Source organism: Typopeltis vanoorti, chromosome 25 (genome assembly GCF_054136105.1).
Source record: "Typopeltis vanoorti isolate ZY-2024b chromosome 25, IOZ_Tvanoo_1.0, whole genome shotgun sequence".
Lineage (NCBI taxonomy): Eukaryota > Metazoa > Arthropoda > Arachnida > Uropygi > Thelyphonidae > Typopeltis > Typopeltis vanoorti.
The window spans coordinates 54,873,890-54,891,908 of NC_143573.1; the positions used below are offsets into that span (position 1 = coordinate 54,873,890).

Below are 18,019 nucleotides of genomic sequence, written 5' to 3' on the forward strand. Positions count from 1 at the left end.
TACCACATTACATACACCTGGTTTATAAATATTAGTGAAATGAACACTCGTTATTCGAACAATTTGATCAGCTTTTGACACATCTGCATTTACTAAAGTTATCTTTCCACATTCATTTTTCTTTTATTTACAGCATAATAATTAAATTCTTTTAAGTTGTCTTTAGCCTGCACAGCAGTTCCTTTTATACTCTGATTTATAGCTGATTTATAGATCTTCCAGTTTGATCTATAAATAAATGTATTTCTGAACATCGAGACCACATCCGTCTTATCAAACTTCACAAATCTGGCCTTGCACAACATAGAATTGAAAACGCTAATCACAGAATCCAATGGCAAAACACCAAGTTGCTACATAGATCCATACATAAGCATGAACATTATAAAGAAATTGCTGATGTCCTACTTTATAGACATAATCTTTATCTGAACAACTCTCTCACTACTCCCAAAGTTTGGGAAATTGTTATCCTCAGTTATTAAATACAATTGTATTCCACTCTAAATGTATTCCAAGAGGTCAGAATGTTAAATAAGGTAGGTGTGAAATGGATGAATAAAGAGATTAAGCATGCAATACAGAAAAAAAGGCATCATGGAGGCAGCATAAGAGAAGTTAGCATGTCGGCCTGGTTGGCTGAGTGGTTAGCATATCTGCTCTCCAGCCAAGAGGCTGTGGGTTCAAATCCCACCATGGGCATGGATGTTTGTGATTGTCTGTGGTGGTGGTAGGCGGCAGTAGAGGGCGTTGGTGTTAGATGATGAAGGTTGGTGGAGTAGGGAGACGAAGAGTTGTAGAGTAGATGCCCTCCCTCGATGAGTCTTTGGATACCGTGGAGGTGTGATGTAATAATAATAATAAAGTAGTAATAACCAATTCCATAAGGATTACAAAGACCAGGTAAGGAGAATGACTTAGTTTGTAAGGGTAGCAAAGTGAAATATGAACAGCAGTTAGTCAATGAAGTCAAAATAAATCCTAGGCAGTTCTTTTGATGCAGCCAGCTAGAAAAAAAAAGAAAAAAAAGAATGATTAGGAAGGATGACAATGATTGGAGAAAATGGTATAAGGACAACTTCTGTAGAAGATATAGTGGAGGCACTTAATAAGCAGTTCATAAAGGTCTTTCATTCTTATGAATGTGACATCATGGAGAGATTGAGAGCAGTTGATGATGGGAAGGAGCGACTGACTGTAAGTGAGCAAGAGGTGTATGGGGAATTGAGCAAGCTTCATGTTAATAAGGTTGTGGGACTTGATAATATATTACCACATATTCTGAAGGAATGTGCCAGGGAGTTGATATATTTTTTTAATATAAATCTTACAGTAGGTCGAGTTCCAAAGGAGTGGAAGGATGGCAAGATCGTGCCCCTTCATAAGAGAGGTGATAGAACGCAAGCATCAAATTATAGGCCTATCTGTGCGTCAGGTGTTGTGGTTAAGTTGTCGGAGAAGCTGGTGAGAACTAGGATCCGGAATTGGGTTGACATCAATGGTGTTATCTTTGATAGACACCATGGATTTGCTAAAGGGAGGTCATGTTTTAGTAATCCACTTACTTATTACAATAAGGTGACAGCTTCCTTGGACAGTGGAGAGGGATACACACCAGTATATTTAGATTTTGCAAATGCTTTTGATAGATTACTGCATGATAAGTTAATAGTCAAACTACAGTGGATGGGGTGAATATAAGATTAGTGCATTGGATCGGAGACTGGCTTTCTTATAAGTATCAGCAAGTCGTGTATGGGGGAGCAATATCCCGGAAGAGGAAAGTCACTAATGGTGTGGCTCAGGGGTCTGTTTTAGGACCATTGCTGTTTAATTTGCATGTTAATGATATTGGTGAAGATTTGGATGGGGATATTCAATTTTTTGCAGATGATGCAAAGTTGGGACGAACTATTAAGAGTAGAGAAGATGTTGTGGCCTTACAATAAGACTTTAATAAATTGAGTGAATGGGCACACAAGTTCATTGTTGCAAAATGTAAGGTTTTAAAATTTGAGAAACTCATATGGGTTGTAGAATTTTGCATGGTGGAGATATATTCTTGGAGGTGGAGGAAATAACAGATCTTGGGGGATAGTGGATAACTATCCAAAATTTAGAGGACACATTGCCAACACCGTAAGCACAACACAAAGAATTCTGGGAATGATGCAGAGGACACTGACTTGTAGAAGTATTCTTTTTTCATTGTATAAAGCTTTGATTAGACCACACATGGATTACTGTGCACAGATTTGGTCACCTGGTTTTCAAAAGGACAAAGAGATGTTGGAAAGGGTTCAGAGGTGACTGACTAAGGTAGTTTCTGAGCTCTGTAATGTCGAATATGACGAAAGGTTGAGGAGATGCAATTTACAGAGTCTATTGGATAGGAGGAAGAGGGGTAATATGATAGAGACCAACAAGTTAGTAAGGGGTTGTTATAGGATCAATGCTGGAGAGGTTCTACAGAAAATAGTGGGAGATCAGGGGAGAACCAGAGGTCATCCCTGTAAACTGTATAAAGAGGGTGTGAGAAGGGGAGTGAGAAGCAGCTTTTTTTGCATATACAGGTTGTGAGTAATTGTAATGCCTTGCCTGAGAGTGTAGTATCTGCAGAGAATTTAAGTGTGTTTAAGACATGGTATGTTCAGCTCTTTGATTGACAAAAGGATCTCCTAGATGAATCTTTGACTCTATTGGGTCCTGGGATAATAGTAATAATAAATAAATTTATCTGTTATATTTTAATTTAATTTAATTAGTTTTAATTTCAGCCCATTAGTTTTAAACCATGAACACATGACCCTATATGTCAAGGGATTCCAATTTAAGCATGCACTACTGTTTTTTAATTTAGTTTGTGTTGTTGTTCGATAAATGCTATAAACAAAGCCCTTGATAAAAACAAGTATACTATTCTTATACTTGACTTAACCAAAGCTTTTGGCACACTTGAACCCTACATACTGCTGACCAAACTATACTCATTCAGAATAAGATGAGCACTGCATTCCAGATTCAGGAACTAGTTCTCAAACAGAACACAAGTGATAAAAATAGGCACAAATTGTAGCCGGGATATACAGATAAAACATGGATTCCATAAGGCACCATATTATCATCTACTCTGTTCATCATATACATTGACAATGTTTACAACGTGGCCACATGAAGTAAAATATACCAATATGCATATGACACTATGCTACTAGCAGAGGATTTACAGAAAATGGTGGAAGATCAGGGGAGAATCAGAGGTCATTCTTGGAAGCTGTATGAGGAGGAAGTGAGAAGCAGGTTTTTTGCATGCGGAGTTGTGAATGATTTGGATGCCTTGCTTAAGACCTGTGGTGTCTGCAGAGAATTTGAGTGTGTTTAAGATGCAGTATGATGAGCTATGTGTATGGCAAAAGGACCTCTCAGATTAGTGTTTGACTCAGTGGGTGGAGGGGGGTCTTAGGGTGATAATAATAAATTGTTTCAACAGGAGGCCTCCTATATAACAGCCAATGACCAAACTGATTATGTGCAAGACACAAAATCCTGAGCATTAAAAATCTGAAAAACGAACGAACTACTAAGGAATTACTTCAATTGTGTCTGTTGTTAGGATAGATGTTGTTGAAGTAATTCCTTAGTAGTTCGTTCGTTTTTCAGATTTTTAATGCTCAGGATTTTGTGTTTTGCACATAATCAGTTTGGTCATTGGCTGTTATATAGGAGGCCTCCTGTTGAAATCGCATAAATACAACCCGCTACAACTCTTTACACCCCTAGACCTTTCAACAACTGATACGGTTCTGCAGTGAGATCACATCTCATACCCATACTACTCAACAGCTTACTACAAACTTTTAAACACATTGGCAGTTACAGAACATTAAAACTCAAACTGTGGATGCTATACTAACACAGTTAATATAGCATTAATACCTATACACTTCACAAATCTCCAACATCCACATTCCATCCATAAAAAAGTACCAAACAACATAAGTAGTGTATAAAGTCCCACTCTCTTCATAAAAGCTAACCCTAGCTACGAAGTAAGGGGGATTAGCCCACCTTAGCATGGCTTAATCAACTAATCCTCATAATCACCATTATCATAGTTATTAATATTGCTATTATTTCACTTAACACTGAACTCTTCGAACAGACTGCAATGTGTACACTTAATCCCTGTAGAGATAAAATAATGTAATTATTTCTGTATATAAAAAAATACAGTGTATGCAAGATGATGTTAAAGATGATGGCCTTTCTAACTAGCAATATAAATATAAGCAACTATTTGTTTGCACATATATGTAACATATAAATTGTAATAATACATATGAATTACGAAGATCGCATAATTATTTTTTTAAAAAAATTGTTATTAATACTATTAATAATAACTGCATGTATTTAACACCATGATACAAAGAAATCTTTGTATTTTGGTGTTAAAAAAAGTGTAACTATTCTCAATTCATGATCAATGAGTATTATTGTTATTTAAAAAAAAAACTTATAAAAAATTACTGATTTTAAAAAAATGCATTATAAAAAAGTGAAATGAATGTATTCAGCATTCTCTAATGCTAACAAAAAAGAAGCTCCAAATCTAAATTTTGAATTAAAATAAACTGCAAATTTTTTTTAAAATGAAGTTTCTATCCTAACTAGACTGAAATCATCTGACATCATTAGTACCCCTCTCTCTCCCCCTCTCCTATCTCTTCTGTCCTTCCTAAAGAGACTGTAGTCTCTGTGATTACAAACAATCATAGACCATTGTAAGGCATCAAACTCAATCCCCTTTGTTCCTGGTGATCCTAGAATTTGTGTATAGACATAGCAGGTTTCCTCATGATATTTCTCTGTATTTACAAATGGAATACACTTTCCCCATTTGAACTGCTCTCTCTTTTTCTCTGCCCCCCCCCCCCCCCCCCCCGACATTCAAAAAGACCTAACTCACAGCATATAAAAGTCTCCACCACTTCATCAGATTTATGACATGTTCATTGACATTCATGTCATTCTTGTCTTTGCAACTTAGCTGAACTTACACACGCACACACAATTTTCACTGTTCCTCCCATGATGATCCAGTTTACCTAACTCTGCATTAGGTCTTACTCCAGTAAATAGTTCCTTCACTCTCCTGATGACAAATGCATTCAAGTGCAAGCCATCCTCCTTGTATTTTTTTATATTATAGCCTAATATTATTATATTTTCTTCCATGCAGGCCTGGTTGGCCGAGTGGTTAGCATATCCTATCTGCTCTCCAGCCAAAAGGCTGCGGATTCGAATCCAGCAGTGGGTATGGATGTTTGTGATTGTCTGTGAAAATACTAGTGGTGTTGGTGGTCAGCAGTAGATGCCATTGGTGTAGATAATGAAAGTAGCTGCAGTTCGTTGTAGTTGGTGGATTAAGTAGTGGAGTAGGTGCTCTTGATGAGTCTTTGGATTCTATAAAGGTGTCATGTAATAATAATAATAACTCACTCACTACATGCAAACACTCACATCCATTTCTTGTACTTAGCCTATGGATTGCATCATTTGCTATCATAGCCCTCATTCTTACCCAATGATATCATATCCTGGCAAAAGATTAACAGTTTTCACTTTCTCACTTCTTCCAGCAGTCCTTTCTCTCTCTGTTACTGTATGTATCACTGCTTAAATCATTTGTTCCTGTGAGAACCGCCATCTGTTTTACTTTTCTTTTTCTGTTTTCTTGATTGTATTCATTTAATAAGCAAATTACTTTTTTACTGCATTACTTTGTTTCTTACATTTCAATTGACCTCCCTCATTATTGTTATTATTATTACTGATAGATATCTTAATAACTTTCATGCTTTCTTGTCTTTTATTGTTCTGCATATTTTCCTTATCCTGTATGAGTTTTTCTAAATACTTTTCAGCTTTTTCTACTGCCCTGGTTGACTAGTTAAAATTATTATTATTATTGTGCCCTCCATGGAGTCAGCAAACTCATCATGGGAGGTTCATTCAACTGACAACATATTTATCATACTGAATCTTAAAAATCCTTAACATTCCTTGTATTAACAATACATTTTGGTAATGCGTTCCATTCACTGACAATTCTCCATGAAAAAAAATCTACTCCTCACATCCCTCTTCACCACATTCTTATATAACTTCCAGGGAAGACCTCTGGTTTTTCCCCTCTCGCCTTCTACTCTTTTTATAATCCCATCTGGATTGATTCAATAAAATCCTCTCACTAACTTAAATATCTCCATCATAACACCTCTTTTCCTTCTATCCATCTATCCACCAAACTCTGTAATCTGCATTTCTTCAATCTATCGACATAGCCAGCATTCCAAAGTCCTGATATTGTCTTAGTCATCTCTCCAGACCCTCTCCAATGTTTCCACATTGCACTGAAAACCAGGTGACCATATTTGAGCACATTAATTCAAGTGTGGCCCTGACCAGTGCTTTATAAAGTGGCACAACCACTTCCTTATCCCTATATGGATAAGGAAGTGGTTGTGCCAGAGAGCACTCGTGTGGCAAGAGAAGTAGCAGTGTGTAAAGAGAACTCTGGTTTCAGATAAGATTTTTTTTTTTTTTTTTTGAAATAATTAATTGTATATAAGTGTGTGTTTTCATGAGTAAGAGTTGCTATAAAGATTGTGCACTTGTAGTGTTATGTGTGTGTGTTGGATATTTTGTCTAAATTTATTTACAAATTTGTTGATATTAGAGCTTAGCATAGTAACTGGCAAAGGAAAGATGGCTGCGACTTTGTCATTGCAGGAATTTAACTTAGACTTCAGTTGTTTCGTGAAATGTGAGGTGTGCTACATGTACTCGTTTGATTACATTGATAAATTGTGGATATTTAAGGCAGATGGAAGGAAAGTATGTGCAAAGTGTGAGCTGAATGAGGAGTTGATGAGTGCTAATATGTTGATGACAGAAAGTGTTATTAGCGAGAATGCTGCAAGGAGAATGAGTGCTCATCTGATAGAGAAGGATGGTATGAAAGAACAGTGAAAAAATGAAAAAAAATTATTGAAATAAAAAAGAAAACGAGTGATCTGAAAAACTTAATGGATGGTAAGAAGGAAGAAAGTAATGATGTAAATCCTTTCTTTTAGGCTTGCACGGTGATCCGAATGCATTTTTGGAAATTATGGAGACAACTACCGTGTTTGAATAAAAACTTTAGTTTACTATTACTAAAATTTTACAATTCGACGTTTCGACCTTTATGTCAAGGTCATCTTCTGGAGCGTACAAATATACACAAGAAACAAGCTATACTACAATCATACTGGTTCGTTAAAGACACTGACTAACCGCTACCACAATTGTTGGCCTGACCTCTGGTGGAAAAAAAAAAATTATACTTCAACGCTAGAGTCCTATTATTTGTGTTGTCTACTATATACATATATTAACATCATTCAACCAGTTGGAGTGGAATGGTTTCTAATACTAGCGGATTGGCTAGAGTCCTGACTTATGTTGAATCTTTCATATTAGGTTGGCTGAATATGTGCCATCCAGATCCTTGGAATTTTCATACCATCTTTATTGTTGATATTTGGGTGGTTTATCAAGATTTCGCAGGATTCTTTAAATTTTCTTTCGTACCATGTTTTTGTGCGGTGTAAGGAGCAGGTGCTTTTCCAGTTGATTTGGTGTAAGGTGTTAAGTGCATGGTCTGAGAGGCCTGCTTCACCATAATGGTTATATTTAATGTGTCTAATGTGTTCTTTCTTGCGTATAGGGATTGTCCATCCTGTTTCACCAATGTACAGTAAGTTACAGGTGCAGCGGATGCAATAGGCTCCAGGATGTGCTAATGGGAGGAGAGGATCCTTAGAGGAGCTGAATATGGTTTTAAGTTTAGTGGGTGGTTTAAAGGTGGCATTGAGGTTATAATGTTGTAGGATTCTGTTGATTTTTTCTGATAACCCTTTAATGTATGGGATGGCTATGGTTTTACTGTAATCTGGATTCGTTTTTGTTGTGGTTTTATAGAGTATTTTATTGACAGTATTTTTGTTATAGCCATTGTTTATGAATGTGTCACTAATGATTTTTAGTTCTTGTTTCAGGGCTTGCTGGTTAGAGCAAATAGTTGTGGCTCTGTTTTTAAGGGTGTTTATGACTCCATATTTTTGTGCTGGGTGGTGATATGAATTTGCATGTATGTATTGGCCCGTGTGTGTGTCGGTTTTTGGTAGACCGTGAAGGATAGACTGCCTGAAGGAAGAACTGTATAGTACAGGCAGTCTATCCTTCACGGTCTACCGAAAACCGACACACACGGGCCAATACATACATGCGAATTCATATCACCACCCAGCACAAAAATATGGAGTCATAAACACCCTTAAAAACAGAGCCACAACTATTTGCTCTAACCAGCAAGCCCTGAAAAAGAACTAAAAATCATTAGTGACACATTCATAAACAATGGCTATAACAAAAATACTGTCAATAAAATACTCTATAAAACCACAACAAAAACGAATCTAGATTACAGTAAAACCATAGCCATCCCATACATTAAAGGGTTATCAGAAAAAATCAACAGAATCCTACAACATTATAACCTCAATGCCACCTTTAAACCACCCATTAAACTTAAAACCATATTCAGCTCCTCTAAGGATCCTCTCCTCCCATTAGCACATCCTGGAGTCTATTGCATCCGCTGCACCTGTAACTTACCGTACATTGGTGAAACAGGACGAACCATCCCTATACGCAAGAAAGAACACATTAGACACATTAAATATAACCATTATGGTGAAGCAGGCCTCTCAGACCACGCACTCAACACCTTACACCAAATCAACTGGAAAAGCACCTGCTCCTTACACCGCACAAAAACATGGTACGAAAGAAAATTTAAAGAATCCTGCAAAATCCTGATAAACCACCCAAATATCAACAATAAAGATGGTATGAAAATTCCAAGGATCTGGATGGCACATATTCAGCCAACCTAATATGAAAGATTCAACATAAGTGAGGACTCTAGTCAATCCGCTAGTATTAGAAACCATTCCACTCCAACTGGCTGGAATGATGTTAATATATGTATATAGTAGACAAAACAAATAATAGGACTCTAGCGTTGAAGTATAATTTTTTTTTTTTCCACCAGAGGTCAGGCCAACAATTGTGGTAGCGGTTAGTCAGTGTCTTTAACGAACCAGTATGATTGTAGTATAGCTTGTTTCTTGTGTATATTTGTACGCTCCAGAAGATGACCTTGACATAAAGGTCGAAACGTCGAATTGTAAAATTTTAGTAATAGTAAACTAAAGTTTTTATTCAAACACGGTAGTTGTCTCCATAATTTCCAAAAATGCATAATGATGTAAATCATTACTTTCTTCCTTCTTACAAAAATGATGAAAACAAATCATATTGGTATAAAAGAGGTAACGAAACCTGTAAGTGCCATTGTATGGTGACTCAATTATTAAAGGTGTGCTGGCCGAAAGGATGCACAAGGTGTGTTTTACTGGAGGTAGAATGAGTAGAATAAATGAGGCATTGGATATGAGAAGGAAGCGATCAAAAGAGTTGATAGTTTAAATAGGTACAAATGACTTGACCGAGAACAGAGTATGTCAAATTGGATATCAGGAGGTTGCTTAAACAAATAAAAGAGAATAGTGTGATAGGAAAGGTATTAAGCGTGTTGCCTATGTATGACAGTGGTGAGATTATTTTTATTTATTATTATTATAATTCAGGCCACCATTGAGTCAAAAGACTCATCGCTGGAGGTCCTTCCTAGGAAACAAAATCTATCAAGACTTATCGTGGGAAGTACCTCTTAGGAAACACAAAGTCTATCATACCACTCCTTAAACTCATTGACTGTTCTTGCTCTCACCACTCTATCAGGCAATGCATTCCATGACTCAACCACCCTCCATGCAAAAAAACCACTCCTCACCCTCTTGCTCACAGTTTCTTTTCGTAACTTCCAGGGATGAGGCAGAGAGATTATGAATGATATGTTAGCTGAAATGTGTGAGAAGTAAGGAGTGCAGTTAGTTAATGTGTGGAATGAGTTTGAAGGACAAAGTGAACTATATAAGAATAACGGACTGCATTTGAGTGGTTTTGGTGTGAGCTGCTTGGAGAGATTGCTGCTGGAAGGTAGAGAAGTGAGTACAGAGAATGAATACAGATCAAGTGCGAAGTGATGTGGAAGAGCAGGAGAGTAAGACAGGAGAGAGTGAAGAGGTGGTTATGAATGAGGAAGTCAGTGGCATGAGTATAAAGAATGAGAGAATGGGTGTGCAAGACAGACAAGGAAATGGGGGGGGGGCTCATGGTGGACGGGAACACAGTGTGAGAAAGGTGGATGCTCCAAGAGGATGTGAATGCATGTGTAGACAGGAAAGGAATGGGATGACGGATCAAGAGGAAGCAGTTGGATTTGAAGAGGATTCTAAAATAAATAAGCAGAAAGGGAAATGGCTTCAATTGAGCATGGAGAAAGCACATCAAATGAGTGGTATCAGTGGAACTAGCTGTAGATTGAAGAATGAGCTGCTGCATTTGTATACAAATGCTAGAAGTGTAAGAAACAAGGAAGATTAAATGGTTGCATTAATTGAGTCTGTTCACCCAAAAATTATTGGAATAAGTGAGACATAATTGGATGAGGATGACATCCTGCCAGGAATAGAGATGGAAGGGTATGATGTGTTTCATGAGGATAGAAAGGGTAAAAAGGGAGGGGGGGGTGCTATTGATGATAGAAAAAGAGTTATGTTTATACAAACTGGCACTATTTCCAAGAGGGAAATAGTGCCAGTTGGTTTGAGGCAGTATGGTATGAGATAGAGGTGAATAGAATGAAATACTTGGTTGGATGTTGTTATAGACCTGGTAATGTGGATGGTAGTGACTATGAAATGTATAATCAAATTAGCCAAGCAAATAAGAAAAGAGTGAACATTATGGGTGATTTTAATTGTGGCAATACAGTCTGGGATGCTGAGATGCATCCCAGACTGTATTGCCTGGGATGCAATTAGATAGCAACTAGAAGTAAAGAAAATGAGTCTCTTGTGTTTTTGAGAGATAACTACCTCAGACAGTATACAACAGAGGGCACACAAGGATTGAGGGTTTTGGATTAAATCTCATCAGAGGATGTGATTATAAATGACGTATCCAATCGCCCACCAATTGGCAACCATGAAGTGATCACCTGAGTGTAGTTGCCAGCAGTGTGAGGACCTCTGTGAGATAAAGAGTATATGTGGAACTGCAAGGGGTAGTGATTATGAAAAGCTCAGGAGACAGCTTGCAGGTGTAGCATGGAATGAGGAGTTACCTGGAAAAGAGATCAATGCAGCTTGGGGGATTTTCAAGAACTATCTAGTAGATGCAATGTCTAAATGTATTCCAAGGATCAGAAGGTTAAATAAGGTAGGTGTGAAATGGATGAATGAAGAGATTAAGCATCATATAGAGAAAAAGAGAATTATGGAGGTAGCATCAGTGGTAATAACCAATTCCATGAGAATTACAAAGACTAGGCAAGGGGGCTGACTTGGTAAGGGTAGCAAAGTGAAATATGTGCAGCAGTTAGCTAAAGAAGCCAAAAAGAATCCTAGGGAGTTCTTTCGATATGTAGCTAGCAAAAAAATAATGATAATGGAAGGATGACATTGATTAGTGAAAATGGTATAATGACAGCTATTGTGGAAGATATAGTGGAGATACTTAATCAGCAGTTCATAAAGGCATTTCAATCTTGTGAATGGGACTTCATGGAAAGATTGAGAGCAATTGATGATGGGGAGGAGAGACTGACTGTAAGTGAGTAAGAGGTGTATGGGGAGTCGAGCAAACTATATGTAAATAAGGCTGTGGGACTTGATAATATATCACCACTTATTCTAAAGGAATATGCCAGAGAGTTGACATCTGTCTCGACATATTTTTTTAATATGAGTCTTGCACTGGGTCAAGTTGCTAAAGAGAGGAAGAAAGGCAATATTGTGCCGCTTCATAAGGGAGGTGATAGAACTCAAGCATCATATTATAGGCCTATCTGTGTGTCAGGTGTTGTGGTTAAGTTGTTGGAGAAGCTGTTGAGAACTAGGATCTAGAATTGGGTTGACAACTATGGTGTTATCGTTGATAGACAGCATGGATTTGCTAAAGGGAGGTCATGTTTAATAATCTACTTACTTATTACAATAAGGTGACTGCTTCCTTGGAAAGAGGAGAGGAATACGCAGTAATATACTCGGGTTTCACAAAGGCTTTTGATGGATTATCGCATGATAAGTTGATAGCCAAATTAACCAGAGCAGATGGGGCTGGATATTAGATTAGTGCATTGGATTGGAGACTAGCTATTTGATAGGTGTCAGCAAGTTGTGTATGCATGAGCAATATTTTGGAAAAGTAAGGTCACTCATGGTGTGTCTCAGGGGTCTGTTTTAGGGCCATTACTGTTTATCTTGTATATTAATGATATTGGTGATGATTTGGATGTTCAGTTGTTTGCAGATGATGCAAAGTTCCGATGAATTATGAAGAGTAGAGAAGATGTTGCAGCCTTACAAGAAGACTTGAATAAATTGAGTGATTGGGCACAGGAATGGGAATGTGAGTTGAATGTTGGAAAATGTAAGGTTTTAAAATTTTGGAAACAAAGATGGGATGCAGGTTTATGCTTGGTGGGGATATATTGGTGGAAGTGAAGGAAATAATTGTTCTTTGGGTGATAGTGGATAAGGATCTGAAATTTAGGGGACACATTGCGAAAATTGTGAGGACAACACAAAGACTTCTGTGAATGATGTCGAGGACAGTGACTTCTAGAGGTCGGGAGATTCTTGTTCCATTGTATAAGGCTTTAATTAGGCCACACATGGACTAATGTGCCCAGATTTGGTCACCTGGTTTTCAAAAGGACAAAGAGGTGTTGGAAAGGGTCCAGAGGCGACTGACTAAGGTAGTTTCTGGAATGTCGAATATGAGAAAAGGTTCAGAAGATTCAATTTACAGAGTCTAGTGGATAGGAAGAAGAGGTAGAGATATGATAGAGACCTACAAGTTATTAAGGGTGTTATAGGATCAGTGTTGGAGAGGTTCTACAGAAAACAGTGTTAGATCAGGGGAGAACCAGAGGTCCTCCCTGGAAACTGTATAAACAGGGTATGAGCAGGGGAATGAGAAGCAGGTTTTTTGCATGCAGAGTTGTGAATTATTGGAATGCCTTGTCTGAGATTGTGATGTCTGCAGAGAATTTGAGTGTGTTTCAAGTGCTGTATGATGAGCTGTGTGTATAATAAAAGGACCTCCTAGATGAGTCTTTGACTCATGGGATCTTGGGTAATAATAATAATATGTTTGAATATTTCTTATACATGCAGATGTTGCAGTCTTTGCAACATCTGCATGTATGCTCTGTAAACTTCAGTCTACTGTCAACCATCACTCCCAAATCTTGAATCTCATCCACTTCCTGCAGTATAGCACTGTCAATATAGTACACAGCCTTATATTTCTGTACACCAAATTGTAACACCTTGCACTTATTAAAATTACAACCCCACTCCTTTGTCCAAATTGGAATTTTATTAAAATTTTCTTGTAGGGAATCAGCAGTTCTACTTGATAATTCTCTCTAACTTTGCATCATCAGCAAACAACTGAAGATCCCCAGTCAGTCCACATGATATATCATTTACAGACATATTAAACTGCAGGGGCCCCATGAACAAAACAGAACTCTGGGGCAAGCCACTGGTTGCATGTTTTGAAGGAATGCGTCAGGGTGATGCAATGTGCCTTAATATACTTGTTTAATATGAGTCTTACATTAGACCAAGTTTCAAAGGAATGGAAGGAGGACAAAATTGTTCTGCTTCATATGGGAAGTGAAAAGATTCAAGCATTGAATCATCTCCCTGTCTCTTTTTGGTGTTTTGGTTAAAGCTTCAGACAGTTTAGTGAAGACCAAGATTCAGAGTTGCATTGACAATAGTAGCATTCTCTTTGATGGACAGCATGGATTTTTTGTCCATCAAAGTAATATCATGTTTTTGTCATCTACTTATTAAAACAAAGTGACAAAGGCAAATGATTAAATGCATACACTGTGGTATACTTTGATTTTGCAAAGGCCTTTGTTACAAGTAGATTGTATGGTGTAGCAATATCTCAGAAGAGGAAAGTCACTATTAGTGCTCCAGGAGTCTGTTTTGGGACCGTTACTATTTAACTTGTATGTTATTGATATCAGGAAACATTTGAATTGGCATATACAGTTATTTGCAGAAGATGAAAGTTGGGAAGAACTACGAGGAGTAAAGTAGATGTTGGGCTTTACAAGTGGACTTGAACAGACTAAGTGAATGGATGAGTGAGTGAAGTAGATGTTGAAAACTGTAAGTTTTAAAATTCAGTAAATAAAGTGGGGATGCAGGGTATTCATTTGGTTTGGGATATTTTGGGTAGGTGGATAAAATAAGAGATCTGGGGTGAGGAATCTAAGGTGATGGTGGGTAAAGACCTACGATTTCAGAGACACAGTGCTAAAATTGTAAGGGCAGTACAATGGATTCTGATAATGATGTGAAAAACACCGACATGTAGAAGTAGGAAGATTATGTTCCATTATATAATACCTTGATCATATTATTATTATTATTATTACCTGACACCTCCAAGGAGGCCAAAGACTTACTGAGGGAAGCCACCTCCTATATAACCCTCTGTCTCTGCGACTGAATCCATCATTTACAGTTACTACTATCATCCTAATGATAGGATGATAGTAGTAACTGTAATTGATATACTGTAATTAAGCAGTTACTGTAATGGATATACTAACAACCGCAACTACTATCATCATCTACACCAATGCCATCTACTGCCCACCACCACTAGTATTTTCACAGACAATCACAAACATCCATCCCCATGGTGGGATTTGAACTCGCAGCCTATTGGCTGGAGAGTAGATACGCTAACCACTCAGCCAAACAGGTTGGCATATGGATTACTGTGATCTTGCCATAAGCAAGGCTGCATAAGAGTTACAAAAAACAAACAAAAAAAACACATGTACTTGCATAAAATGTACAGTTGTGCTTCAAATATATGATGAGGCAGAAGGTGATTAATTGATTGAATTGAAATCAGAAATGAATGAACAAATATATTATTATTATTATTATTCGTGACACCTCCAAGGAGTGTGTAGACTCAGCGTGGGAGGATACCTACAACTCTGTCTTCACCACTACACCGAACCTCTACTACCAGTCATCTACATCAATGCAATCTACTGCCCACCACCACAACTAGTATTTTTTTGTCTATAAATTGCGTTCTGAAAGGCTGATTTGTCTATGTGCCAGATGAAAAACCTGAGTTTCCAGGAGAATAAACCCTGCTTCCTCCGTATGATAGTGGCTAACTCACCTTTGATTGAAAAAGTCCACATAAAGATTCCTCCCGTCACAATGCGAATCGAAAATATGAATGTGTGTGTGTGTGAGAGAGAGCAAAAGATGGCATATTTTGTAGAAAATTATCCCATTTTTAAGATTTTTTTTTTTTTTTGTTACATTTTATATTAAGATGACATTATAATCATGAATATCTCTGCCTAACTAAAATTTAGGGTTGTTGCTGATGGGCTAAATCACAAATGGAGAAAATAGATGCCTCCGCCTGACAATCATACGAATAAACGTAATTGATAATTATTTTATGTTTAATAAGTTTAAATGTTTATAGTTCTTAACTTACGTTTATGTAGATCATTGTGGCAAAATACTATTGGTGAATTAACTGACAACAGAAATCCTCTGAAATTAAACAAAAAAATAAATTTCACATTGAATATGCATTAAAATGCAAATTGCACATGCTAAATATGTATTAAAACATAGATGAAATTGTGCTCTAAAAGTATTATCATCATAATGCTAATTATGGATATATAGACCATTTAAACTAAACATATTTGGTCCTTTCTTTTAGGCTTGCACGGTGATCTGAATGCATTTTTGGAAATTATGGAGACAACTACCGTGTTTGAATAAAAACTTTAGTTTACTATTACTAAAATTTTTAATTTAATATAATTTAATAAAAATTTAATAAAATTACTAAAATTTTAATTTACTATTACTAAAATAATTTTAGTAATAGTAAACTAAAGTTTTTATTCAAACACGGTAGTTGTCTCCATAATTTCCAAAAATGCAAACATATTTGGTCGTTTTACAATTAAAATAATTATTTGGTCGTTTTATAATTATCTGGTAGGCTATAACGTAAGTTTGTTTGTAAATTGGTCAGTATTAAATAAGTTTGTATTTTAATATATAGACCATATTAGTCTGTTCCGGTTTCATTATCCAATATCCTTTTTTGAGGTCTACCCAGCCTTCTCTTTCCAGTTGGTTTATGTTTTATTATTTGTCTAGGATATCAGGTGTTGGCCATTCAGCTTATATGTTCTATCCATTTTTGTTTATAATTGTTTAGTTTTTCTTCTTGATTTTGTTTTTAGTTCTTTTAAAATATCTTTGTTCCTTTTTTGGTCTAATAACGTGTATTTTGCAGTTCTTCTCATAAATCTTATTTCACTTGTTTTTATTTTTTTAAAACCTTATTTATTTCCCAAATTTCACTGCCATATAATAATGTGAGCACTGCTAAAGTATTGTATATTTTCAAATATGTTTCTTTTTGTACTATATTTTCTATTTATCAGACCTATAATCTGTAAAAAATTTGAAGTTTCTAATTTTATGTCTTTTCTCCTTCATGTGATATTATTTCACATTCAAGATAACTAAAAGTATTTATCTGTTCTATTATTTAACAGATTATATTATATCTTACTATTATAACTACTATTATATCTTAACTATTTTACTTTTAACTGGAGTTTGTCCACAAAATGCACTGATTTAGTTTTATGGATATTTTCATTCCAAACTGTTCTACTATAATGTTTAAATTATATACTGCTCTTTGTAAATTGTCTTCCTTATTTGATATTATTACATGGTCATCTGCAAATAATAGCAAATTCGTTTTGTTATTCCAGGAAATTTCTATACCTGGATTGTTTAAGGTGTTCCACTGTATTAATGTCTGTGTGCCTGGGGAAGGAGTGTCCTAGGTTTGATTCCCATTGGCGACGAGAGGAGCTTAAGGATCTTCCTCAGCCATAGCCAAGTTAGCCAGTCTTGGGCAATAGCAGGGTTTTCTCCCCAGTTTAGCTGGAGTTTTTCATCCCACAAACAGGCAAACCGGCCCCATGAACACACACACACAGATACAGTCAGGAATACCTAAGACGATCCCTCGAGCCATAGGTCTGTATTGTCAGCTATACCAGTTCCAAGCCCAGATAAAAATAGGGGAGATTGAGGTGGTGCCATACCTCCCCATAATAGGGGCTCACAGCTCTTGAATCACCATATGAAATAAAATGAAAAACTGTATTAATATTTCATCAATATAAATGAAAAGTGTTGGAGACAGAGGACATCCCTGTCTTACTCCTTGATTTATAGATTGTTTTTCAGACATTTTTAAATTTATTTTTATTTTGATTTCATTATCTTTGTATATATTCAATATTGCATGTAGTGAAATATTAGGTATATTTATTCTTTGTAATATATCAAACAGTATATATCTTTTTACTTTGTCAAATGCTTTTTCGTAATCTATAAACAAAAGATGAGTTTCTAAATTAAATTCTCTATTTTTTCTATAAATGGTTTTAAACAAAAAGCTCATCCATTGTAGAGTGTCCTTTTAAATCTATTTTGACATTCTAATAATATTTTTTCACTGTTTATTTTCAATTTTTCATTAAGTATTCTACTGTATATTTTGTATTATACAGTAGAATTTGTTTTATCCCCCTTTTAAATATAGGTATTACTATACTTGTATTCCATTCTATTGGTATTTGTCCATTTGTATATACTTTATTTAA

The 18,019-nt window shown here is 36.2% G+C and overlaps 1 protein-coding gene across 1 annotated transcript in view; it reads right to left on the reverse strand.

The window, feature by feature from the left end:
- The window catches only part of LOC150092755 (choline/ethanolamine kinase-like), a 188,496-nt gene that overhangs the window by 80,374 nt on the left and 90,103 nt on the right, over positions 1-18,019 (reverse strand). Inside the window, exon 5 of the mRNA XM_090414392.1 lies at positions 15,805-15,863. Within this exon, the coding sequence (XP_090270518.1) occupies positions 15,805-15,863 (59 nt within the window). The remainder of the gene's footprint in view (positions 1-15,804; positions 15,864-18,019) is intronic.